The 27899-nt window shown below is 41.1% G+C and overlaps 2 protein-coding genes across 3 annotated transcripts in view; one reads left to right on the plus strand and one right to left on the minus strand.

The window, feature by feature from the left end:
• Positions 1-7804, plus strand: part of chek2 (checkpoint kinase 2) — a 37235-nt gene extending 29431 nt beyond the window's left edge. For both annotated transcript variants that reach the window (XM_078554458.1, XM_078554459.1), the window contains exons 13-14: positions 2241-2321; positions 4024-7804. In XM_078554458.1, coding sequence (XP_078410584.1) covers positions 2241-2321; positions 4024-4119 — 177 coding nt within the window. In that variant the 3' untranslated portion in view covers positions 4120-7804. The remainder of the gene's footprint in view (positions 1-2240; positions 2322-4023) is intronic.
• An 8509-nt stretch (positions 7805-16313) lies between these two features.
• On the minus strand, positions 16314-26484 carry gstt2 (glutathione S-transferase theta 2). The gene is made up of 5 exons (XM_078554460.1): positions 26199-26484; positions 24709-24796; positions 22798-22948; positions 18900-19076; positions 16314-16773 (listed from the first exon to the last, which is right to left on the minus strand). The coding sequence occupies exons 1-5, from the start codon at positions 26320-26322 to the stop codon at positions 16633-16635; spliced, it is 681 nt and encodes a 226-aa protein (XP_078410586.1). The 5' UTR covers positions 26323-26484; the 3' UTR covers positions 16314-16632.
• Positions 26485-27899: the final 1415 nt, after the last annotated feature.

Consider the following 27899-nt stretch of genomic DNA (forward strand, 5'->3'; position numbering starts at 1 on the left):
GTGGGCAAAAACTTGGCAGATGGTATATAATGTGGGAAAATTAGGTTATACACTTTTTGGCAGGAAGAATAGAGGAGCTGAATATTATTTAAATGCAGCACAGAGGGATTTGGGAGTCCTTGTGCATGAATCACAAAAAGCTAGCATACAAGTTCAGCAGGTAATAGGGAAGGTAAATGGAATGTTGGCCTTTATTTCAAAGACAATGAAGTGTAAAATTAAGGAAATCTTGCTAAAACTATACAAGGCACTAGTTAGACCACACCTAGGATACCATGAACGGTTTTGGTCCCCATATCTAAGGAAAGATATACTGGCATTGGATGCAGTCCAGAGAAGGTTCACTAGGTTTACCCTGGGTATGGAGGGATTTTTTTTATGAGGAGAGATTGGGCCTGTACTCATTGGAGTTTAGAAGAATGAGAGGCGACCTTATTGAAACATATAAGATTCTTAGGGGGCTTGACAGGATAGATGCTGAGAGGTTGTTTCCCTTTGTGGGAGACTCTAGGACCAGAGGGCATGATCTCAGAGTAAGGCGCTGCCCATATAAGACAATTTCATCTCTGAGGGTAGTGAATCTATGGAATTCTTTACTGCAGAGGGCTGTAGAGGCTGGGTTGTTAAACATATTCAAGGCTGAGATAGACAGATTTTTAAATCAGTAAGGAAATCGAGGGTTATGGGGAAAAGACAGGAAAGTGGAGTTGAGGATTATCAGATCAGCCATGATCTCATTGAATGGCGGAGCAGACTCGATGGGCCAAATGGCCTACTTCTGCTTCTATGTCTTATGGTCTTATTAGTTGACTGTTCACTGATGTCTGGGCGGGTTGCTGAGAAATCAGCCAGATCTATCTTGGATGCATTTGCCATTTATTGTGCAGTGTAGTGTGTTCAACCACAGTTTGCCTGTTAATTCACATGTACCTCATTAACCCTGAATATTATAGTATAAGATATCATAAATTGTTTTATTTTTTTCTGACATTGTATAGTAAAGTTTATTTTGTTTGTTCAAAAACCATGGAATCTTTTGGCCTTATTCTCTTAGCCAGTATCTTGAACTTTGTCGTTTTTAAACAAAAAGTTACTGTCCCTAACCGGATTATGCCAAAAACATGGATGCCTGGTTTGTGATCATAACAACCTATGGTCAATATTTGTAATTTTCAAGTCACCTCTTCCCTTCTCTAGTGAATAGAGCCCAAGTTTCTTTGAATTTAAATGTAGCCAAAAAATAGGCTTTGAAGTAAGGCAACCAAACTGGACACTGTTGTAACACAGCTAATCAATAATTCACAGCAATTTAACATTACCTCTGCTTTCTATTATGGGCTTCTATTGACTAGAATCTAGGATCACGTGAATTTTTTATAACTGCTTTATCAATTTTCCCCTCCACTTTTTTTTAAAGATTTGAACTCGCTTCTTCCAAGATATACTGAACCAAACTTTTGAACACTGGAGAGATTGAATTTCATTTGACAGTAATGTATTAATGTGTCCTGTCCACCTGAAGTGGAAGTCCTTTTAAGAATCAACATATACACAAGATTCAGTGCACATAATTTTATCAAAATACCTATTTCCTCAAAAGTGTCTGGCTGTTCCTAATTGAACGTAACTGATTTTTTTTTTTGTGTTTTGCCCTCAAAACTTAACCTGATTTATTTATTTGCACTGCTGATTCTCTAGTGTAGTGGACCAAGTTTCATATTCAAGGGTGTTTTTGAAAGACTGGTCAGAACCTCAGCTATTTCCCCTATTTCTGTTTCCCACCCCAGCATTCTAGGCTACATGCCACCATCTTGCAGGGAGCTGGATTAATTTGATAGTTCTTTCAAAGAGCTGGCACAGACATAGTGGATTGAATGGCCTCATTCTGTCCTTTATGGTCCTATGATCTTATTCCACTTTATTCCACTAAAAGCATCTTTACCTATATTATGCTACTGCCTATTTTATTCTTATTGTCACACTCCTCTGTGAAACTTGAAGCAAATCATTCAATTTATTTTCAATTCCTTTTTGTATCATTTGGTCCTAGATTTATCATGCACCCTTTTATTAAGTCTTGTTCTAATTTTAATTTCCCTTCATCGAAGGCAGCTCTGGCTTGTAATTCCTCAGTTGCACGATAGAATTGTACCCAATCTCTACTAAATGAGATCAGGTTTTAATTATTGTGACTGTGAATTATTTGGTGAAAGCTTTCAAATAGTATTGTTTCAACCCAGGATGAGGAAATGAAGAGAAAGGCAAAGCAGCTGATGTATACTCAGAGGGAATTAATGTTGCCACGAAGCACAAGTGATCAGGTAAGAGTTGGCTTCACTTGCATCAGCAGTTTCCTTCACAACAGCACTTGCCTTTGTGTATAACTTGTTCATTCTTAATACAGTGGGTATTGGAAATACTAGAGGCTGTGCAGGGTTTTGCCTTAATGAATAATGATAATCTTCCATAAAACTGAAGCCTTATAATTACTAGTCAGACCAGATTGGAAGTGCTGTGTTCAGTTTTGGTCACCTTTATGATGAAAATAATGTATGTGCAACAGTGATCCAAATTGTAAACCAGATGAGATATTAAGAAGGCCTTACTCTTGGTTTTCACAAAATAAAAGTGTGTATAAACATGGAATGAAATTTCCCAAAATACCCAAATTCCATGCAAAAGTGAGCACGAAAGTGAGCTGAAGATTAGCTGTGAGTGCTACAAATTAACTGTACAAGAGAAGTGCACACCAACCCTGATGCCTTTACCCAGTAGGCCACCAGGGAATTGGAGAAGTCTAGGGATTGCAGAGGGAGACCCACTTTAAAAGATGGATTTCTGTTGGGATTGCAGATCTTTGTTTGCACCTGTGGGTGACAGCTGGTTAACTAGATATTGTAATACAGTATTTTGTAACATTAAAGTACAGTGCATGTTTAGTAACATTTTTTTGATTTCAGTACAATGCACCTGGAGCATAGGGATGATGGTGGATTTCTTCTAATCTCTGCTATGCCTGTGTAGTGCAAGTTATTTGTTTTAAATTTGTATTATACATTTCAGCTGCTGCCCTGGATCTAAATCTATTATTCCCTTTTTCCCTCTTGGGGACCCTTCTCCTGTCTCCCCCTGCTTGCCTTATCACCCCACTTGAATAGTTTGCCTCCTCCAATCCCTTCCCTAGCATTCACTACTTCTGATTTCCTTACTCTGCCATTTCATAGAATATTACAGCACAGGAGGAGACCATTTAGCCCATTGTGCCTGTAATAGCTCTTTTTAAAGCTTTCTCCTTTCCACTCTCTGTTTCTTTTGCCAAGCTTGAATCCCTCTTGTGGTAAGGCCACAGCTATCCTCAATATACCCTTTTAGCATTCTGCAAAAGCCCATAAAAGGAGCAGCCCAGTCTGTGGTCTAGCTTCTGGAGTTTACCTGCCCCCTGGCTATTTGGGCTTTTCAGCAAACATTGAAGAATCTATTGGGTCGATCTTGAAAATTAAAAACACAATGGTATTAAAAAACTATACCTCTATTTTGGTGCTTTTGTCATTTAATCCAATGCCTTTTGTGTGTGGCAGAAATAATTCCGATTGTATTGTATTTATCAGTGATTTGGTGACTACCGGATTTTGGGGTTGCCACGTGTACGCATACCAAGTGCTGCTAGTATGGAAAATGGAAACAAAACTGATGAGCATTTTGTTTTGGCTGCCTGTTTGTGGATGTGGCCACAAAGTTTTCACTTGTAGCTTCAACTGTACCAACTGAGAATTTAATTTTTTTTGGGTGGATTAATGTTGTTAAAAACTTTGATTCCACAGCTTTTCGTCCCCACCCCTTTGGTCCTTTTTTTTAAATCACCTTCCTTCCTTTAATTTAAAAGAGAGGCTTTCACCAACCTCAGGGTATCCCAAAGCGCCTTTACAGCCAATAAAGTACTTGAAAGATTTGGGGAGGTGTGATAGGGAGCAAAGGTAGAAAGGAATTGATTAATCAAAGTTTTTTTTGTTTTGTTCTTTACAGCCATCAACTGGTATAAAAAGGCCACATGAAGAGGACTGTCCCTCAAATACTAAACGACCCAAGTGCTCTTCAAGCAAAACAGTTACTCAAGAGTAGGGAACCTAAAGTGGATGCAGCATAACTGTTACCTCCTGTGTGTGGAGTCCCCAAAGAAACTGCTTCATTTGATTTGCTCTGGGTGTCTATGACCCATTTTAGACAAAATGTTTTCTGTGCTTTGCGTCTTTTATGAAGCACATTCATTCTATCAATGCATCTAGAATTATTCCTATAACTTGTATTACAAATTAAAATGGTTTTCATTCCATGCTCTCTAGAGCCCATAATGGGAGATGGTCAGTCATTATACCCATTATACAGATAATTTGTTTTATGTTAAACCTCTACACCTTTTACATGCTTTATACATTGTATGATTTAAAGAAAAGTTTTGGTATAAATACTAACACAGCTTAAAGAGCTTAGTGTTGCCCTTACACAGAGTAAACTTTAGCTGGTAAAAATGTTATTGATTTATCATACTGGTCTTTTATATATAAAAGAAGTAGAATGAAGTGGGACTCAAACATACTGCTGAATGTTACACTACCTCACAAATTTCCCAAAATAATTGAGAGGTGGGGAATATAACCAGATTATGTGAAGTATGAAAAACTGAATAAATGACATTTCTAATTGCTGCACTAATAATCAGATTTGGCTTTAAAGCTGTCAACCGACCATGTGGGCTGGATCCCTAGGTTTCATTTCTGATAGCAGCCTTTGGTCATGGATAGCAAAGACACTTTAATATAATATGGGAAATGGAGACCTTTCCCTTCCCAAGGTATAATTTTTGCCCTTTATGAAGTTTGGTTCTAAAGCTGCAAAACTACCATTTTAAGTGTTTGTTTTTTTTTGTTGAACTGCAAATGCTCCATTTAAATGAGTGGCTGTCCTTGTACATCCTCAAATTTCTACAGAAGTGGATTTGTTGGTATCCCAGTGGTTTAGCGGGTATATCCACCATCCATCCATTGTACTGAGCCATACAGATCACTAGGATCCCAAGTTTGCTTCCTTTGTCTGTCCTGAAATTAAGCAGTTGCAACCAGGTGGCAGTAGGGTTACTACAACTGGCCTTGTCGTCTTTATGCTGGGAAGATGGGGTTTCTGCCCCTGATGGCTGACTGTTGCTGAAAAGTTTGCTTATGAAGCTTGAGTCATGTCGGATCGACCCAAGCTATGATGCTGTCTAATAGCCTAGATTTGCTGACCAGACTGGCAAATGAAGCTATGGCCCTTGGCTGAGATACTGGAGGTGTACTTCTGCCATGTGGAAACGTATGTTACCAAGAGACGGGGCCTTGAGACAGAAATGTGTGGAGTGCCCAGGGTAAATTTTGACTGAGAAAAAAAATCCAGTGTGGGTATTTAAGGCAATATGCAAAGGAAAGCCAGCTGCTATGAATCAGTGTAATCTTGTTTCTACTGCCAAATGGCTCAAATATGTTGTAGGCATTTGTTTTTCTCACTCCATTATGTTAGAGGTTGTCCCCAGATTTGTATTTAGCTGAGCTTTTTCACCTTAAATGATCATGCAAACTTAACAATGTTTTGATGTCATTTTGCAAAGCTGTAAGACTATTCCATGGTGGAACTTGCACGTATCCATTTTCCACCCTCTATAATCTTTTATGATCATCTTTCTATTCCTAAATATTTTAACCTGTCTTAATGACAACTGCACCTTGTGTTGCAACTCTTTAATCATCTAAAAATCTGACGTGAATTGTATATTCATTTAGCTGACTCTGTCTAGTTTTACAGTCCCTTATGAACTTCCATAAGCCTAATTAATTATCTTACTGCAGCAAGCTTTTCACCTGTTCTTGATTCTCATCGTTCCTTTCTGCATCCTTGTGCATTTGTAACTTCACTGCGTGGATCAGTTCTATTTCTTGCCCTGTTACAAACATTAGGATAGTGATGCTTAATTCTATCATGCTAGATGCAAAAACTTTCTAGTGTAGCTTCTGAAATTAAATAGTAATAATTCTGATGAACATAAACTTCCTTTTCCATTCAGAGTTGCACTTATGCTTAGATGGTGTTTAAGGGAGGAGAGTAGCCGTGCTAGCTGATATTCTGCCCATGTAAGTGTATATTGAAAAGGCAGCAAACAGCCAAGAGCATATTAAAATGCTTTGAATTGTACAAGCTCAAGCAATATGAAAGTAATATACAGTATGAATGACACTTCACCTCAGAACATGTTTGTTTTAAGAATGTTTATGGAAAGTGTCCAAGACATCATGTGCATTGAGATTCCATCTGCTGTGGTTAGAAGTATTTTTTTTTAGTTATTTTGTTTGTGCTGTACCGACTGCACTTGTGTGTGTCAGGGTCAGCACCCTCATAAAGCCTATGACAGCAGTTAAATGTTATCGAGGGAGAGCTTTTTTCCTTTGGATTAGCTTTAACCAAGACAAGGAAACAAAAAGGTTAGAATTGGACTTGAAATCAACACCAACTTTTGTGTTTTCTTTTTAATAAAACTTGCACTTGTATAGCCAAAACACTATTAAATGCTTCATTGAGCCTTTAAATTTGTTTTTCACTTTGTGTAGCTAAAGCTAGTCAGTAGAGCCAAAAAGTTGGACTTATGCACAAATGTTCAATCTCAAGATGATTATATTGTAAGATGAAAGTGTCGAAATGTTGTCTTGCTGTATTTTCATAGTGATATATTGAACTTTGGTTTGGGAAAGCCAGAAGAACAGGAAGCGAGGATGAAGAATATTTAGAAATGTAGTTATGGAAAGCCTTAACGTTTGAGGTTTAAATTGCTCTGTGTTGTATTTAGTACACTAATTAATGTCTTTTTCCCCTAAGCTGGTAGAGACGTGAATTGAATTAGTGTGCTAAAACTGGGGAAATTAAATCCTCATAAGCTGTTTGTCCTCTGCTTTGAAAATATTATTTATCTAGAAGTCTTGCTTCTAGTGTATGGCTGTTAAGCCTCATTACAACTGCAAAACAGTTTTTCAAAAGAAAACACAAAATTGATCATTGACCTTTCAGTTACAACTCCCTCTAACTGATCTGAGGAACCCGGAAGCAACCACAGTTATCCTCCCAGGGAGCTTTGTGACCTTTTCCAAAAGAAAATGAGCCAGTTAAGTGTCACAAACCTTCCCCTGACTACTTGTGAGCAGTGCACTTATTATACAATTGAGTGGTGGTTACACTGAAGCAAGGAGTGGTAGGTGAAAGTTTACAGTCATGCCCTTGTACAAGCTGATATGACTCTAAAAGACAGGTATTGCCGAGGGATTGAGTTACAGTTCAAGGCTTTCCATTTTTATTTGGATATACACCACCTGATGTGATGTTTTTGTGATTGTTGGATCCAATAGTTGCTCAAAATGAGATGCTACTTCCAGCCTGCCAACCTTGGTTTACATTGTATTCTGAGCTTGTCCACAGAATTGGAGGTGTATTATATATTTAGTATTTAATTTTCTCTTGTTTCTGTAACTTCTCTTTCTGACAATCCCACCCCCCCCCCCCCCCTCCTCACGCTGCAAACATGGATCTTTTTGACTCTTGACAAATCTTATAATTGAGAAATTAATGAACTTCCAAAACATTGCTGTTTTATCTGCATGTTGGTTCTTTTTTAAGATGGGTTTAATTTTCTGTATAGTTGGGGAAGATGGTTTACATGAAAACTTGTTTTATAAACCAAGACTGACTACATTTTGTACAAAAAAAATCAATAAATGATTTCTAAGAATTATACAGCTTCATTATTAATTCCTTGAGGAAAAATAAATTGTTTCCTGGTAGTAACAGCTTGTAATGTGCCAATTGATGCTGGAGATGCCCAAGCCCATTGTAGGATTGAGTTTATTTTATTATAGTACTGTTGGGACTTAGATGACATATCCTTATGCACCATAACCACAAAGGCATGATGGATAAATGTTGGCTACAGTTCTGCATGAGTCATGATGTGCTAAGAAGTGATGAAAAAGGACAAATTCAGACCAAGTTTTAAAACCCTCTGTTTAAAAGTCATGGAATGCGGATAGCTCCAAGGAGGCTGTTAGCCTTTTAACTGGTAATGACTAAATATGTCTAGCTAGATAGCTGTGAAACGGGACAAATCCACATTGATCTCGTTAAGTGACTTGAGGTGGATCCCCCCCAGAATGACCATGAGCTAAACCGGGCTCCAGGTGCCATCTTGACCAATCAGATGGACAGAAACGGGGTTTTACCTCGTTCGGCACAGAGCCAAGCTGCGAACAGTGTATATAAGTAAGGATACTAAGCGTGCACCATTATCAAGGAGTGGACTGAAACTTCCATTGTAATGTGACTGCTAACCACTGCACTTTAAGTATCATGATTTTGTGCTTATTGAGGAAAACTTTAATAAAGTCTGTGAAGCTTGTAGAAACACCCTTGTATCTGTGTGGTTATGTAGCTCCTCTGAGCTGAAAGTCCCTTTTTAGATCTGCTTTCCCAACTCGGTCAGTGATTAAGTGACTTCAGTCTTGCGATTAAAGCAAACGCTGGACCTTACACCACCAGGCTCATCAATTGCTCAAATCAAGGCTTTAGTTAAAAAAGTTGAGATTGATTCCCACTCGGGGGTTGTTGTGGGGGGGGGGGTGACCTGGACTGGAGTTGACTGGCACCAAAAATGATATGAACTGCCACCTTCATGAATACATAGGAGTATGCAGCAGTAAGTGTGGGCTTGATGTGGACATGGAAGCTGCTTGTTGGTTCATTAAACAGTCAGGAGGCAGCAAATCCCCATCATTCTGTAGCTCCAGAGCAGACCAACCGCGTTATGAGAAACATCTAGTGTGACGTCACAGGAAAACAGGTAGTTGCTAGGTTTGAGTTGTTGCAGCCTGTATAGACTTAACTGGGAGTGGGAGAAGTGGCAGACCGGTGTGGAACCAGTCCTGAGCAGGAGGATGTAAATCAGGGCCAGGACTCGAGGCCTACACATAAGGCACACCAATCTGCTGCTTGGATTGGCACAGAGTTTGAAGGAAGAGTTTGGGGGGTGGGGGGGAAACTGACATCGCAGCAAAGTCATAAGTTAATTGGTTGGTGGGTATCTACTGTAAAGATGTGTCCAGGTAGCTAGATCAATTCACTACTTTTAGGAAAGATGGGTAAATAGCTGGATTATAGAAAAACATAGGTTTTCCATAATCCTTGGGTAACTACCTTTATGGGCATGGGAGAAGGAGCTGATTGGTAAGGGTGAGTAATTCTACTTTCTAGTCTCCAATTTATAGTAAATAGTCCAAAAGTAAACAAGGTATGGCAGGGCAGATCGGCCACAGGGAATACACATCCTCTGGCATTCGGGGAGTAATTGATGCTGCATATGGTAAAGATGAACACGTACAGGAAGTATCACCAGCTGCAGAAACTTGAGCTCCAGGTTTCAGAACTCGAGCAACGGCTGGAGTCGCTTGGTGCATCCATGAAGCTGAGAACTATGCGGATAGCACGTTTAAGGAGGTGGTCGCGCTGCAGGTTAGGAACACGCAGGCAGAGGGGGAATGGGTGACTGCCAGACAGTCTAGGAGTGCCTCTTGCTCACTAACCGGTTTTCCATTTTGGATACTGCTGAGGGCAATGGTTCCTCAGAGGAGGTAGCGATAGCCAAGTTCGTGGAACCGCCCCCCCGGTGGCTCAGCTGCACAGATTGGAAGAAGAGTGACAGAGCAATAGTGGTAAGAGATTTGATAGTTGGGGGAACAGAAAGATGTTTCTGTGGCCCTAAACATAACTCCAGGTTAAACTTAGCAGGGCTTAGCAGGAGTAGGCCATTCAGCCTTTTGAGCCTGCTCTGCCATCTGATAAGATCATGAGATAAGTCAACTTCACTTTGCTGTCTGTTCCCTATAACCCTTGATTCCCTTGTCTATCAAAAAACTGTTTAACTCTTCCTTGAATACATTCAATGACCCCAGCCTCCACTGCTTTCAGGCAAAGAGAATTCCACATACAAACGATACTTTGTGACAAAAATTTCTCCTCATCTCTGTCTTCATGGTAGACCTCTTAGTTTTAAACTCTGTCCCCTGGTTCTAGTCTCCCCCATAAGTGGAAACGCCCTTCCTGTACCTATTCTATGTTTCCATAAGATCACCTCTCATTCTTCTAAATGCCAATGGGTATAGGCCCAACCTCTTCAACCTTTCTTCATAGGATAAGCCTTTCATCCCAGCAGTGAGTTGAGTGAACCTTCTGAACTGCGTCTAATGCAATTATATCCTTTTTCAAATAAGGAGGCCAAAACTGTACACAGTATTCCAGATGTGGTCTCACCAAGGCACTGTACAGCTGCAGTAAAACTTCCCTACTTTCATATTCCATTCCCCTTGTAATAAATGCCAATAATCCATTTGCCCTCCTAATCACTTGCTGTATCTGCATGTTAACTTTGTGATTTATGTAGCAGGACCTCTGTACCACTGACTTTTGCAATCCCTCCACTTAAATAGTTATATTGCTTTTCTATCTAAGTTTCTATCTAAGTTTAAGCTAGCTTGTAAGGGGGTTGGGAAACTGAGAGGGAATTTGGATAGGAGGAAGACAAAGCGGGTAATAGAAAAGTAGTAAACAAAAATGGAAGGCAGCAGAAACAAATGCCAGCATCAATTAGAGTCAAAATATGGAATAATGTTAAAAAGGCTGAATTAAGGACACTCGATCTGTTGAGAATGCTGCATGCATTCAAAGTAGGTGAATTGGTGGCACAAATGGAAGTAATTGGGTATGATCTAATTGCCATTTTGGAGACATGGCTACAGGGTAATCAAGACTGGGAACTAAATATTCAAGGATATTTGACAATTAGGAAAGACAGACAAAAAGGAAAAGCAAGTGGGGTAGCACTGATAAGGGCTGCGATCAGTACATGGAGCTAAGAAAAAGCAAGGGTCAGCAAACATTGGCAGGGGTTGTTTATAGGCCACCAAACAGTAGTGATAATATAGGGTGCAGTATAAATCAGGAAATTAGAGGTGTATGTAACAAGGGTAATATAGTAATCATGGGTGACTTCAATCTACATGTAGACTGGTAAATCTAATCAGCTTTAATGCAGTGGAAGATAAATTCCTGGAATGTGTACGAGATGGGTTTTTTTTGAGCAGTATGTTGAGGAACCAACTAGGGAACAGGCTATTTCAGATCTAGTATTATGCAGTGAGAAAGGACTAATTAATAATCTTGTAAAACAATCTTTTAGGGAATTGTGACCGTAATATCATGGAAAATTCTAAGTTGAAAATGATGTAGTTCAATCTGAAACTAGGGTATTAAATCTAATCAAAAGAAACAATGAAGGTAGGAGGGGCAAGTTGACTGGTGGGTTGGAGAAGGGCTGGGCCAGGCCAAGCCCAAGGTTTCCACAGGCTAATGGTGAAGCGGGGAGAGGTGTCCAAACTGTAAAGGCATAACTGAGAAAGAATGAAAACTTTCAACCAGCACACTTGAGTAGCCAATCCTCTCCCCCCCCGCAGAATGGATTAGTTCCGTGCGAATTGGGAAGAAGGTTGTGGACAGATTCCGACCCTCGCGCATACATTGACGTCACAGGTCAAAGACACCAACTTAGCACGAGAAAGAGAGGAAACTTACTGAAGGAAACAGATGAAACACTGTGATAGTCATTACAGAAGGAGAACGTTATCAGATCTTCAACCAGGAGAACAGGTTTGGATCAGAGATCAATCAAGAAATAGTGGAAAAATCGCCATAGCCGAGATCTTACATTGTTCAGATGGAACTGGGCACCGTAAGAAAAAAACAGATGAGCTTTGATGAGATTGCATTTGAGCAGCAGAGAGCTCACAATCATCACAAATGATTGAAAACACCGAAGCAGATAATCCCAAACATCTAGTCGTTTGAGTTCTGTTCAATCACATCCAAAAGATCGACATCAGAATGAGTGCGCTTTACTCCCTACAAACTAGAGAAGAACTAGGTACGGTAGACTTGTGAAGGCAACACGACACTTACCAATGTAAGAAAACATGGAGGGGAGAAGAGAGACCATGGAGAAAGAAAAGTTACATTTATTTGAGAGAGCAAAAAGAGGCTGCCTTTCCTGTGGGACTACAAAACACATGATTAGGAGACTGAAACACTGGGTCTTCAGGAACAACAGAGAAGGTTGAAGTCTGAATGGATACTTGAGGGAGATGTAGTATAATGGGGCATGTTAGTCTAAGTCCCATCAAGACATAACTGTAACAATCTGTGATGTCATGGAAAGTAGTGACATACACTCATGTGATCTGAGACAAGAGGAGAGTAAGTCTGGTTAGAAGCTAGTGTAAAGAGGTGTTCTCAAAACTGTAAATATGTTACAATAAAGGTACTGGTTTGCAGCCAGCAGTCTTTCAGAATTTATTGAAACTACTCCAACCCAACAACACAGTATGCATTATTAGTGCTCGGTTGGTAGTGTCGGATCTCTGGATAGGCCTGCACATTTTCTTTCTGACACACGGAATAGTGCGCCTGGCAGTCCATGCTGTCTAATGACCATTCCATTCAGCATACCGGCCATTCTCTTCCATTCTGGCATTAATGCATCAAAAGATTCTATGAAGACATACCCAGGTTGTTCTTTCACCTGTGGAGACTTAGTCCTCCTCTGACAAATAATTTTTCCCTCAAATTCTTTACCACCTCCTCCTTCCCTTGATTTTTCTTCTTTCTTCATATTTTTAAAAACATTTTGTTTCTTCTTTTAATTACATATACATGAGAAAACAAACAACAATAAAATGCCTCTCCATCCTCACCAGGCTTGGCCATTAAATCCTTGAGGGCTTGGGCATCTCCAGCGTCAAGATGGCTGGCTCTGAAGGAGAGTTTACGGACTTGAAACGTTAACTCATTTTCTCTCCACAGATACTGTTAAGATCTGCTGAGTTTTTCTAGCATTTTCTGTTTTTGTTTGGCATATTACAAGCTGTTCTGCTTTTTTTCTGTATTTCTTTGTATTTCTCCTTTGTCTTTCCACCACATTGAAAGATGATGTCCATGATACAGCTGACAAGGGAACTTGGACTTTGACCAATAGCTACTGGAAAGTTGCCTTTGAGAACATGTCGCTTTTAGCATGTTATTCTTTCTCAAAAACATGGCAGGGATTGTCAGATGTACCTCTGCGCCACCAACTGATGGGACCACTGATGAATGATTTGCAGTGTATTTGCAATTCTACAATCCTCTGGGACCACCCCTGAGTCTAAGGAGGATTAAAAAATGATGACCAGTACCTCTGCAATTTCCACTCTCACTTCCCTCCGTATGCTTGGATGCATCTTATCCGGTTCTGGTGCCTTATCAACTTTAAGTACAGATAACCTATCCAATACCACCACCTTTTCAATTTTAAATCCATCTAGTGTCTGAATTACCTCATCTTTTACCATGGCCTGAGTAGCATCTTCTTCCTTGGTAAAGACAGATGCAAAGTATTTATTTAGCACCTCAGCTTTGCCCTCTGCCTCCATGTGTAAATCCCCTTTTTGGTCCCCACTCCCCGTCTTACCACTTTTTTTTTTACTATTTATTTGGCTATAGATGATTTTGGGATTCCCTTTTATGCTAGCTGCCAGTCTCTTTTCATGCTCCCGCTTTGGGAGCTTATTGGCTTCCTCATCTCTTTGAACCTTCTGCGTTCATTTCAACTGTATTTTTTACCTGACACCTGTCATAAGAACACTTTTTTCTTCTTTATCTTAATTTCTATCTCCTTTGTCATCCAGAGAGCTCTGGATTTGTTTACCCTACACCTTTCCCTTTCGAGGGAATATACCTTGACTGTGCCCGAATCACCTTTTCTTTGTAGGTAGCTCATTGTTCAGCTACTGTTTCTCCTGCCAATCTTCAACTCCAATTTATTTAGCTCAGATCCGTTCATACCCCATTGAAGTTGGCTTTTCCCCAGTTAGTTATTCCTACTCTGGACTGTTCTTTCTCCTTTTCCATAACCAGTCTAAGCTTTATGATACAATGATCACTGTCTTCTAAACGTTCTCCTACTGAACTTGATCTACTTAGCCCACCTCATTTCCAAGAACCAGGTCTAGCAATGCCTCCTTTCTCACTGGACTGGAAACATACTGAAGAAAATTTTCCTGAACACAGTCTAGGAACTCTTGCCCTTTCTGCCCTTTACATTACTATTATTCCGGTCTATATCTGGATAAGTGAAGCCCCCATTATAAGTACGGTATAATTTTTGCAATTTTCTGTAATTTCTTTACAAACTTGTTCCTCTACATCCTTTCCAGTAGTTGGTGCCCTATAGACTATACTGAGCAATGTAATTGCGCCTTTTTTGTTCCCGAGTTCTAGCCAAAAATCAATTTTGTCCTTGATCCTTTGGATATCCTCTTTCTCCAGCACTGCAATACTCTTCTTAAAACAATACCACCACCCCTTCCCCTTTTCATCCTTTGCTATTTTTCCAGAACACTCTGCACCCAGGGACATGTAACACCTGGTCCTGCCTTCTTTGAGCCAGGTCTCTGTTATAGCCACAACATCATATATCCACATGGCAATTTGTGCCTGTAACTCACCGGTCTTATGTACCATACTCTGTGCATCCTCATACACGCACAATTAGCCTGATTTAGACTATCTTATTATCACCTTTACCCTGAGCCCACCTTTTAACTTATTATTCCCTATTCTAGTGATATCTATCTCTCCAAGTATTCTTTGACCCTTGTTGATTCTCTCTAATATTCTCTCCTGGTTCCCACACCCCATGCCGAGTTAGATTAAACCCTCCCCAACCCTAGTGCCAACAGCACTAGCAAAACAAACAGAGCCAGGGCTGAGTACCTTGTGGTCCTGGTGCAACCCATTCAGCCTGTACAAGTACCATCTCCCCTAGAGCTGCTCCCAATGTCCCAAAAATATGAAGCCCTTCCTCCTGCACCATCTTTCCAGCCATGCATTCATCTGTCTAATTTTCCTACTCTACACTTATTTGCGTGAGGCACTCGGAGTAATCTGGAGATTATTACTTTTGAGGTCCTGCTTGCTAATTTTCTAACTAGCTCCCTAAATTCAGACTGCAGGATCACAGCCCTCTTTCCACCTATGTCATTGGTACCGATGTGGACCACGGCTGCTGGCTGTTCAGCCTCCTCCCTGAGGGTGCTCTGCAGCCACTCAGTGACATTCTTGACCCTGGCACCAGAGAGGCAATACGCCATCTTGCATTCACAACTGCAGCCACAGAGACTACTATCTATTCTCCTAACTATTGAATCACCTATCACTATTGCTTTTCCAGACTTCCCCACTGTACAGCTGAGCCACCCATGGTGCCATTGACTTGGGTCTGGCTGCACTCCCCAGATGAACTATCACTCCCATCAGCATTCAGAACTGAATACTGGTTGGAGAGCGGGATGCATTCAGGGGATTCCTGGTCTACCTGCCTGTTCCTTTCTGACATTCTGGTGGTCAGCCCTTCGCTCTCCCCTTGCATATTCTTAAGTTGCGTGGTGACCACATCTATAAACATGCTATCCATGTAATTCTCAATCTTACGGATGCACCACAGTGACACGAGCTGCAGCTCAAGTTCCACAACTTGTTGAGCTCAAGCTGCTATAGCTGATGACACTTCCTGAACAAATGATTATCCAGGACATGGGAAATGTACTGGAGTCCCCACATAGCACAGGATGGGCACACTCAAGTTTGGAGCAGCCCAGCCATTTCTCTGTCAACTGATAACCTTGTAACTGTGATTAAACCTTACTGCTGGCAATAAACTTCCTAATATTAACAAACCTTTACATGGACACATGGCCAGAATTTTTCCCATTTTGTTGCCAACAATATTTTAGATTGCAGGGTTAATGCACGTTTATCCCATCTAAACGAAAAATAGGAAAGCTTAGCACAGTTTTTTTGTTTTCTAAGCTGAATAGTTTAAAGCTTGTTGAGCCCCAAGTACCCCAGTGCCCTGTTGGAGATCGCAAAGCCTTAGCTCTTCTAACCTATGGCTAAAAGGCACTGTCCACTTCACAACAGGTAATTTTCTTTGAGCACAGGTTTGGATCAAACACATACCCGAGTTTAAAAAAAAAGTCTGCTTATGCCTGCTCTAGATAGAAGATTCAGAAAAGATGTAGTTAATAATACACAATAAGACGCGCTTTGGAAAATACTAGTCTTGCACTGACTGGTGCCTGGAATGGAAATTGTATAAGGCCAGATTTTAAACAATTAAAATCTTATTTATTGAGGCACCTTATCGTAAACAATGATTACATCTGTGAGGTTACGGATGCATTCAACACCAATCCAAAGTTTGCTTTGCAAGTTAGTTTTGACTATATAGTTTTACCATGGTAACATTTGACTTCTGTATTGGATGGTTTGTTGTAATTAGTTATTTGGACGGCTATTAATGTTATTGAATCATTAAGTAGTACATGCATGTGATTTTACAAGAGTAAATTCAGACTCTTAAGTTGACTAACAGCGTATAATAACTCCCAGTGAAATTTACTGAAATTCCAGATGGTTTGGCTTTTAAAGTCTGGCTTTATTTCTCAGTTGATAAAGGAAGGAATGCACATCGTCAAATGTTTTCCCTAATGCCGACTGAACTCTGTTCCGCCAGGCGATTAATTTTGGACGATCTTTCAGTATGTCACGATCTGCTCCGAGTGGCTAAATAATTTGAAAACAAAAGGTGTAAATTATTCCGAATGCTACGTTTTCAGCCGTTTTCTTACAAGAGCAGGGAGACATGATTTCTGATCTCAAGTGCATCACCGTGGAAAGGCCTGAAGCAAAACCATAGAGAAGTCATTGATTTACTCGTATTTACGATTTAAGAACAGATCCTACTTGGACCAGATTGAACATATTTTACCTTGAAGCTTTCCAGTAACCAAATCTCAATTTTCACAAGTTATTGAAATTATATACATTTTTCAGGATTACTTGTGGGCAGCACCATGGGATAAGTGCCACTACGCTGCTAAGTGCCAGTGGTGGAGCCCAGGTTGGATTTTAATGGCCACCCATGAGCGGATGATCTCTGATTGATGAAAGGTTAAAGGAGAAATCAAATGGTGGAATTGCTGCTCTTAGCCTTTTATTCTGCAGTCGCCTCTGCAAGATAAGCTCTGAGCTGGTCAATACCAATCGCAGAGTGCTATCAAAAAACACAAAGGAGGAACAGGTCTAAAATTTGTGATGCTTCCTTGCACACGTAGCCAGAATATTTTCAAGGTGCGGTAATTCTTAGACCTTCTCATGCTGACCAACTATGGGTACAATGGATGCAGTCTGTGCTAAAAGGAGGCTAACTTAATAAAGTTTACATATACAGAACAACCAGGTGCCTGTAAGATATTTGTTTTTCTTCTCACCCTAATAAACTGTAATTCTCTGAACAGCCTCAATACTTGTTTTTTTTAAAAAAAATTACCCCTTACTCTGCCCTGTTTCTGCAGGAGCACCAGCCCACCTGTACTTGACCATTTCTTTCAGCTCTTGGTATGCAGGGAAGCACCATCTTGTGTTCTGTTCCATCACATTCCCCCATGGCTATGAGCTTTCTTCACTAATTTTTCAATAGTATGTCATAAATGATCAGCTGTCCTTTTTTTTTTACTTGACAGGCACCTTGATGTTCATTCTTGGTCATGTACAACTTAGAATTATCAGAAAGCAAAGCATGATTTTCTTAAAAAAAAATTAAAAGACTAAAATTCAGGATTAAGATCATCAGGTTTTAAGTTACAGCCCAAAAGGAACACGAGAGAGGCAGATTTGTTGCTGACATACAGCAGGTTGTATGTCGAGAAGGTTCACTAAGATAGTTACAACCCAAGAACTGCTGTCAATGCTGACCCAAAAAGCCAAGACTCTATTCGATGCGTTTAAAGGAAATGTTTTAGGAATGAAGCTGAAACTTTGTGAATTTTATTCTTGAGTGTGAGTGTCAGCAATAGTTTCTCTCCCTAAATGACTGCAAAATGGCAAGTGGCACTTTGTTGGGCAACGCTTACTGCTACCTCTTACCATGTCCAATTTAGACAGGTTTGGAGCTCCAGTTTGGAGATCAATTAGCGTGGGGTAAATAAATGACAGTCCAGGACCACTGCAATTGCTTACGGTATGATCAATTATACTGACTACATGTGAATAATTACACAAACAATTAAGGGCAATTGAAATGAAGATCAGTGCCTGGCAGAACCATACCTTTTTTTTTGTCTAAGTCTTCCCCAGGCTGTGAGCATCACTAACAAGGCTAAGCCTTTGTGGCCCATCCCTAATTTCCCTTGAGAAGGTGGTGGTGAGCCGCCGTCTTGAACTGCTGCAGTCCATCCTAAACGCTTAAAAAGAGCAACTGGCATTCTGGGCAGATGCCATATAGAGATGGCTGGTCAATATTGGTACCGCATGGTAGTATCAGCACGTTTAAAATACCGTCTCTTGTGCTATAGCTACCTCACAGCAGAACATTGTTACTGCATTGATCGTTGATCCATTGTAGGATCACGCATTAGAGCCGGGATGAATTTCTTGTTTCAGAATTCTAGGTTTAACGTCAGAGGTGTAGGTTACAAACACGTGCTTAACTTCACAACTTGGAAGCTCACTGAACTTGGGCTATGATTAAATGCATATTAATATCATGTGGTAAAGGTAGAAGTTTTCCCTTTATCTCTCACATTTTGGCCATTTATCCTCTTCCCCTCCAGAATGCACATTTTGTTGTGTCCTAGCAATGTCAACCAAGTTACCCGGTATCAGTTTTGAAAGACATTTGAAAATCACACCTGCATTAGTTCACAGATGGCCAATAGATCAGCCAATGTAATCTCATCACCACAGAGGAAAGGTTGTTTCTTCAGAAACATAGATTCCAACATGTCCAAGGTTCCTTTCAGTTCAGACAGAGCTTTGGTCAGCTTCATCTCATCAACTGGCTGGCCTGTCATCCGAGGCATCAGCAGCTGCATGAATATAGTGCAGAAATAAATAAGTGATGCTCCAAAACACTGTACCAGTTCCCCAATCATAGAAGCATAGAAACTTTCACGTTCCACGGAAGGACGCCACTCAGCCCATGCTAATGCTTTGAACGAGCAGTCATGCTTAGCTCCACCTCTCGTTTTTGTCCATAATCCTGTAAATACCTGCTCACCTGCAGGTATCTGACCAAATCCCTTTCCAGGTAGTGCGTTCCGGATTCCGACAACCGAGTGAGAACCGTTTCCCCTGATCTCCCCACTAGATCTTTTTGCATTGACCTGACAAAAGCCTGGGCCACTGTCACACCATCTGACTCAAGCATGGCACTGGCGAAGGGCTGGGTGCAGATTAATTTAACAAGAGGATATGAGGTGCGGGGAGACTTAAATAAAGGGAAAGAAAAATAAATAAGATTAAAGTTATATGTGTACCTTTCATGAGCTGCATGACAATGCATGCTCAGCTAGTTCGTGATGTTGATTTATTATGTCACTTCCTCATCTCATTGAATTGATTTGGTCTTACACTTTGGGCAGATGATCCTGTTAATGCTCAGACTGGTATTTGCTGCCTCTGTCAATGCAAAATGGCAGGATCCAGGCAGCAAATCACACTACACATGGTGCACACAGAAATTCATGGCATTTATTGCACACTTCTCCGTGATAATCACTTGTCCTACTTGACACTGTGATTATCACTGAAGTCAAATTGTTTCCCTTAGTGTATTTTGCTTTCTTGTTGTCACAGACTTGTAATTATATTATAGATGATGTAATAAACTGTAATCTCTTTTAAAAGTGGACAAAGAGAGTCTTAAAACATGACTCCCAGAAATAACATGACTTTTCTTGTGGATTCCAATTGCTGTCAGCCAGACTGTCCTTATCTCAAGAAGGATCACTGGACACTTGAAATTCAAAGATTCAAAAATTCAAAGGCGTGAAAAAAACCCTTTTATTTCTGAGAACAGGAGACAGGATGGGACTTCAAAGGATCTCACCATAATTGACTCTTTGCCTGATGGAATAATGACACCTAAATTAACAGAACAGCCAATTTGTGTTCTTTTCAAATTATGTAAAAAGCAGCAATTTTGCTATGGCAGTTTTGAGAGATGCTACCAGCCGGCAGCTCTCAGCTACAACACATGAGAGAGCTGGTGTTCCCTGCCACCTGAAGCTACAGAGAAAGGTGCTCAAAGGGAAAATATCATAGTTCTGCTAAAAAAAAAGAAACCAGGCAATCTTGAAGTATTGTACCGACGGAAGCCACAAAGAAAAAAGGGCTTATCCCTCGCTCCTCAAAGCTGACCTGCTGAGTCCACCTTTACAGGCAACCTCCAGACAGACGACTATAGAAGCCATCACAGCTGCTGAATATGACTTCAAGTTTCAAACCCCTTACTTAGTAAAGAAGTAATTCAAAGCAACGGGTGGCGACGATATCTCACAGAAAGACGAGATTTCAAATCGGTCTAAGTAACTTTTTTATCTTTATCTGCTTTTAATCTTTGTACCTGTATTTTATTTAAGTATTAATGATAAAGTTATTAACTAAATAGCTTTCAGCAGTAGTCTTGTAACAAACTAACCTTTATCTTAAGACTAAAGCTTGTCTGCTGGGTTATTTTTAATTGAATCACTCAAACTAAAAGGGGGTTACATACACACATACAAATTCTAAGCTCACGCATCACTTTAAGGAAATGCCTTTTACGTGGCTGTGCAATTGTTCTTCAATTTTCTTATATCTGGATTCTGATCCTTTAAAGCTGTAAAATACCTGCATGCATGTTAAACAGGACTTCGTGGATTGAACCTTTATCTCGTACCGATAAAGAGCACCCAAGAAAATCATCAGCCAGCATATACACCCTTTAGCAATGGTATAAACTGTCTGCTCATCAGTTACTTACAGGTACACTTTCATTTTACTTATGAGTCTAGGCCGTGGGTGTAGAATACTGCTTCCTCCCCTGTGTGATTTGAGCGATAGAAACTTCTTTGGGAACCATGGAGCAAACTCTCTGCTTGTTTCTCTACTCTCCCTGCATTTCTAGCTCAATTGTACAGCACTTCCTGTCACTGTCGTAGAGGTCAGCTCGCTCAGCAAAGACCACAGCTCCAACTTGGTACTACCCTGGTCTAAAAGACCCAGTTTCACACTGGGCGGAACATTCAGCACTGACACCATTGGAGGGGGATTTTTCGGTAGACTTGTATACCACTCGACAAATATGTAGTTGTTATTAACTTGGGAAGAAGATTTTAAAAATAAAGCTTAAGGAAACAGATCTATAATGTTAAATTTAAGAAATGGACTTCTCTTTTAAGTTTAATTGAAAAGTGCTCACTATTGATAAGAAATCCAAAAAAAGGGGGTAATTTTAATTTTGGGTGATATCAAATTAGCCAACCATATACAATATGCTTGAATTTTCTTATCATTATACACCATGCCTGAATTTCCTTTTTATTGAAGTCAATGCAAAGGAACAATCGAACAAGGTATATAATGGGCAGTCAATTCATTTCTTTCCATTTTATTGCTCAAAGTTAATATTACCCCTAATGAATCGAATTTAAATCCACCTTTATGACCAGGAATGGGTGGGTTGTCTTATGAGGAAAGGTTGGACAGGCTAGGCTTGTATCCGCTGGAGTTTAGAAGAATAAGAGGTGACTTGATTGAAACCTTTAAGATCCTGAGGGGCCTTGACAAGGTGGATGTGGAGAGGATGTTTCCGCGTGTGGGAGAATCTAGAAGTAGGGGTCACGGATTAAAAATAAGAGGTTTAAGACAGAGATGAGGAGGAAGTTTTTCTCTCTTAGGGTCGTGAGTCTTTGGAACTCTCTTCCTCCAAAGGCAGTGGAAGCAGAGTCTTTGCATATGGACAGATTCTTGATTAACAAGGGGGTGAAAGGTTATCAGGGGTAGGCAGGAGGTTGCAATCAGATCAGCCATGATCTTTTTGAATGATGGAGCAGGCTTGAAGGGCCAAGTGGCCTACTCCTGCTCCTAGTTCATATGACATTGAACTCATGAGGTCAATGCAATATGTGTCATCTGACAGATATTTGACTTTGAGAATTGAGACAAAGCAGAACAGATTTATCACTGTTAATGCTCGTCTGGAGCAACAGTTTAAGCTTTTCCTTACTTGATGTGGGGATTTTTTTGCCTTTTCCAGGAGATTGCATGGTGACTGCCGGTGCTGGGAAGCACTGGGTGTCTTGTTGGCCATTTACAACATGGCTGTACACTTCACATACTTAACCTCCTGACTGTAACACACCACACTACGCCTCAATTAAACCCCTTCTTGCCTCTGGTTCCAATCTTGTTGCTCTCCCCAACTCATAACCCTTCACCTAGATTTTCTGAATTAAAACTCTGGCACAGATTAAGGTGCATTTAGTGTACTGTATGGAGGCATTTTTAAAAGGAAATTCAGAGTTTTTAATTTGTTCATGGGAAGCAAGTGTCACTGGCTAGGCCAGCATTTATTGCCCATCCCTAATTGCCCTTGAGAATATGGTGGTGAGCTGCCTTCTTGAATTGCTGCAGTCCATGTGGTGTAGGTAACCCACAGGATGAAAGCATATGAACTTCCATTTAGAGTACTCCTTTAACACCAGTGTCCAGAGGCAAATTACAGCTCAGGAAGGTATGCTGTCTGGAGAGTGGTTCAATACCTACCTCCAGGATGAAGACTTTAGCTGTGTGATACCTCACATTGGCGTGCTGCCATGCCATGTACTCATCCACCTTTGCCCTTTTCATTGGTTCTTGAGGGTACCAGAAGAGAGGGGTATTGTACTTTGTTGCCAGGTACTTCAGGATAGCAACACTGCAAACGAAATTCTTAATACCAGTAAAACAAAATATTTGAGTGTTTTCTACATTTGAATCTGCTTCAGTCTGTTTCACTAATGATAACCTGCGTAATATTGATGTGCAGTCACTCATTTGCAATCTCACCATGAAGCAAACCAAGCTTTGGTGCCCTCTTCATTCTCAAATTTTGCTTAGATATTTTAAAACCAAGCATTACCATCAGTGCCCATTAGGCACAATTCTCGCTGTTCATTTCCGTCGTTTTCTGCTTTTATTACCAACTTCCAGCATTCATGACTTATAATTTTATCATTAAGAATCAAGCTACTGTGTAACATCGCTGTGGGGCCATTCTTGAACTACCCCAACTACATCGCCTGATGTAACATATGTAGGAGTGACTGGAGACTTAAGGAAAGAAAGGAATTCTGCAGATAGGATTATGTTTTGTATCATATCAAAGACCGTGGGAAAGGAACTAGAAGTTCTTTCACAGGGATATACTGTTCTACAACCTCTTGCGTTTGGCTGCATCTTCAAATTGAGATTAATGTACTGTACTGTCATCTCTGAAAATTTCAAATCCTGTGATTTCCTGATTCTTTCTATCCGCCTGCAAGCATCAGATTTTTTAAAATAAAGAAAAAGTTTGTTATCACCGACTTTAAAATATAATAGTACGCTTATATTCACATGCAGTTCTGGCACTGAGTCCAATGATCACTTTTTCATATGACAGTGAGAACTATAAGGGTTGCCAAGTGCACCAACAACAACAACTTGCTTTATACAGAACCTTTAAAGTAGCAAAAGATCCTGAGGTGCTTACAAGTAATTACCCCATACCAGGAAAGTGTACGTGGTTGGATATTGTGCGGGAGCTTGTTGGGCATGTCATTTTTTTTTTATTCATTCATGGGACGTGGGCTTCGCTGGCTGGGCCAGCATTTATTGCCCATACCTAGTTGCCCTTGAGAAGGTGGTGGTGAGCTGCCTTCTTGAACCGCTGCAGTCCATGTGGTGTGGGTTCACCCACAGTGCTGTTAGGAAGGGAGTTCCAGGATTTTGACCCAGCGACAGTGAAGAAACGGCGATATATTTCCAAGTCAGGATGTTAAGTGACTTGGAGGGGAACTTCCAGGTGGTGGTGTTCCCATCTATCTGCTGCCTTTGTCCTTCTAGATGGTAGTGGTCGTGGGTTTGGAAGGTGCTGTTGAAGGAGCCTTGGTGAATTTCTGAAATGCATCTTGTAGATGGTACACACTGCTGCTGCTGTGCGTCAGTGGTGGTGGGACTGAATGTTTGTGGGTGGGGTGCTAATCAAGCGGGCTGCTTTGTCCTGGATGGTGTCAAGCTTCTTGAGTGTTGTGGGAGATGCACTCATCCAGGCAAGTGGGGAGTATTCCATCACACTCCTGACCTGTACTTTGTAGATGGTGGACAGGCTTTGAGGAGTCAGGAGGTGGGTTCTCATCACCTCTGACCTACTCTTGTAGCCACAGTATTTATATGGCTAGTCCAGTTCAGTTTCTGGTCAATGGTAACCCCCAGGATGTTGATAGTGGGGGATTCAGTGATGGTAATGCCATTGAATGTCATGGGGCGATGGTTGGACATCTGTGAAGCTCCCCATGATTAAATAATCTACTAACTATCTAGACTTACATATGAGGAATGTTCTTTGTATTGTAGGGTATGTGTGTTTATCACAGCAAGATAAACTATTCAAGAAAGGAAGGAGAATGAGAAAAACAAATAAAAGGCAACACTCACCTCTCAGTCAGAACAAAACCATTGTCCTCAATCACTGGCACTTTCTGCATTGGATTGAGTTTAGTAAACTCTGGACTCCTGTGCTCATCTGTTCAAATAAAACAGATAAAGATTAACTAGGAACCAAAGTAGTTATCATTAAAAAAGATCAGATATATAAAAGCTAAAGAAAGCAGTGCCTCTTCACCCTGTCTTACTAGTGGCTCCGCAGTGAACTTTGCCCCCTCTCCTCTCTAACCCCACGACCTTATCTCGTCATTCAATTCTGCAGTTTTAGGAAAATTTACAGACACTTCCCAGACATTTGCCACATCTTTAAAGTGTATTTTACTCGTTCATAGGTTAGGGAAAGGTAGCTAACAGGATCTCAACAAACTATTAAACGGCTCAGATAAGGTAGATCCAGAACATTCTTCCAAAGTAAACCCATCGGGTGAGAGCTGAGGATGTGGAATGCACTGCCCAAGAGGTGGAAATAGATTCAAAATGAACTTTCAAAAAGGAATTGGATAGGTAATTTAAAAAAAGAAATTTTACAATACTATGAGGAAAGAGCAAGTCACTGGGCCTAACTCTTTTAAAGAGCCAGAACCGGCGTGAAGGGCCCTCGGTGCTTCATCCAAGTGGCGTTCAACATGGAGGGGCACTGGGTCATAATTGAGGGAGGGCAGGAGGTGGAAATAAGCAGGAGGTCCCCTTGGTCATGTTTGAGCTGATGCTGCAAGACCTTAAGGAGTCTGGAATCAATGTTGAGCACTCCACTCTGTCCCATCTGAAGATCACTGTGCTGACACCTCAAAGATGGCGATGGAGAAGTCTGGGGCATTGGCTGAAAGCTGCCATTCTGAGAGTATGACTGATCAGCGAGTTGCTTGACATCACACTCCCAGATTTTGGCACAAATCTGCAGGTGTTAAGAGTAGGACTCCACAGCGACCAACGTCGGTGGTCTCTGATTGCGTTAGTTTATTTTGTAGCTGCCTGGTACAATTGAATCACTCCTTCAGAGGCTCTGGGTAAGAATAGCAGATTTCCTTCCATAAAGAAAATTAGCGAACCAGATGAGTTTTTAAACCACAATTTGGTAATTTCACGATCACCATTACTGATACTGTTTTTTAAAAAAAGAATTTAATCCCCTATTTATTTAATTGACCGAATCAAAATTCTCCAGCGTTTGGGGTGGGATTTGAACTCATTAATCCATATCTCTGGGTTGTGATACAATTAATCACCATCCTACTGTACTCCTTTTAATTTACTTGGACTCTGAACTCGCTGTGTAAATACACCAACTGCAGTTGTGCAGTTGTGACTTTGAAATCTCTCTATTTTTGTGGGGCTCATTTCTAACATTTAACAAGGGGGTGGGGTGGAGTTTGACATCCCGGGGGCTGACTGCATGACCACAACCACAACCACCCACACCCCCACTTCCCTCCGTCCTCTTTTCATTCGGCAGCAGAACAAACGCGCTTTCATTTTCTCACTCTTCCGGAGGGCCACGGGCTTTTCGACGTGCGGGATTCCGGTGCGTTTGAGGAAGATGAGCACGGCCCTGCTGGGCTGGGATAGCAGGTCGTAGTAAACTCGCAAGGGGAGCCGCGAAGCCATGTGTATGTGTGTGTGAGCGAGCAGCCCAGCAGTGCAGTGCAGTGCAGTGCAGTCCAGTCCGACAGTAACAGCTACAGTAACAACTCCGGCTCCGCAACTTGCAACATGGAACTTTGATACAATGTAACCAACAAGCGGCAGATCAGAGGCACTGCAATCGACCACTGCGGGACGGATACAGACCCTGCCGCGGAGCGCAGACACTATTAAACGGTTCAGAAACACGCCCCCTTTTCAAGTGACTGCTAACTCCTGTGTATTTTTCTCATATACTCCCCCACCCCTCCCCTTGAGGTGTCAGCTGTGGCTCAGTTCATAGCACCCTCGCCTTTGAATCAGAGGGTTGTGGGTTCATGTCCCACTCCCGGAAACCAAGAACTGTGATTGTACTTGAAAGAGTTGCAATCTGTGACTGTTGATAACTCGAAAGAGTTTCCCTACTTTAGAGGTGTCAGCTGTGGCTCAGTTCATAGCACCCTCACCTTTGAATCAGAGGGTTGTGGGTTCATGTCCCACTCCCGGAAATCAAGAACTGTGATTGTACTCGAAAGAGTTGCAATCTGTGACTGTTGATAACTCGAAAGAGTTTCCCCTGATGTTTGGGGTGTCAGCTGTGGCTCAGTTCATAGCACCCTCGCCTTTGAATCAGAGGGTTGTGGGTTCATGTCCCACTCCTGGAAAAACCAAGAACTGTGATTGTACTCGAGAGAGTTGCAATCTGTGACTGTTGATAACTGGAAAGAGTTTCCCCTCCCCTTCCACCCGCACTGTCAGCCTTTTGCAAGCGTCGCTTTTCACAGATCCTCCTCGAGCAGTGTTTTCCCACGCGGGGAAACAAACTGCAGAAAGACAAACATCAGTTTCGCCCACTGGGAAAAGGGGGCCTCCCATTACCGCGAAGCTGACCCACGTAGCAAATTTTATCGTTTGGTTTTATAACGTTCTTTTTTTTTGGTTGAGTATCGCAGTAATTATAAACAAAAAACAGAATTACCTGGAAAAACTCAGCAGGTCCGGCTGAAGTTTTTCCAGGTAATTCTGTTTTTGTTTTGGATTTCCAGCATCCGCAGTAGTTTTTTTGTTTCTATCGCGCTAATTATTGTAGATTATTGATGTTGACCAATTTCGCAACCCTGTCTCCTCGCCCAGTTTATTGCCTACCCATAGTAAAGGGCTCTTACCCCAAACACTTGCATGGTATTGCCCCAGCCGCTGGATAGAGGGCTTTCTCTCGTGCACTGAACTATGGGTATTTTATCCTCCATTTACTTGCACATTTCCATTGCCCCCTGTGTCTGCTGGCTGTTTTTGTCTGCAAACGTAAATCAACGGGTAAAAGCAAAATGCTGCAGATGCTGGAAATTAGAAACAAAAACAGAAAATGCTGGAAAAACTCAGCAGGTCTGACAGCCTCTGTGGAGAGAAAAACAGAGTTAACGTTTCGAGTCTGTATGACTCTTATTCAGAGCCTTAGATTAAAAGGTGCTGATCTCAAAATAATGGGTGGCTGGCGTGTATGAATCCTTGGCTATGCTGTGCAGCAATACAATTTTGTGCAGTTGCGATCTTTCTGCCGA

Source organism: Cetorhinus maximus, chromosome 12 (assembly GCF_964194155.1).
Source record: "Cetorhinus maximus chromosome 12, sCetMax3.hap1.1, whole genome shotgun sequence".
NCBI lineage: Eukaryota > Metazoa > Chordata > Chondrichthyes > Lamniformes > Cetorhinidae > Cetorhinus > Cetorhinus maximus.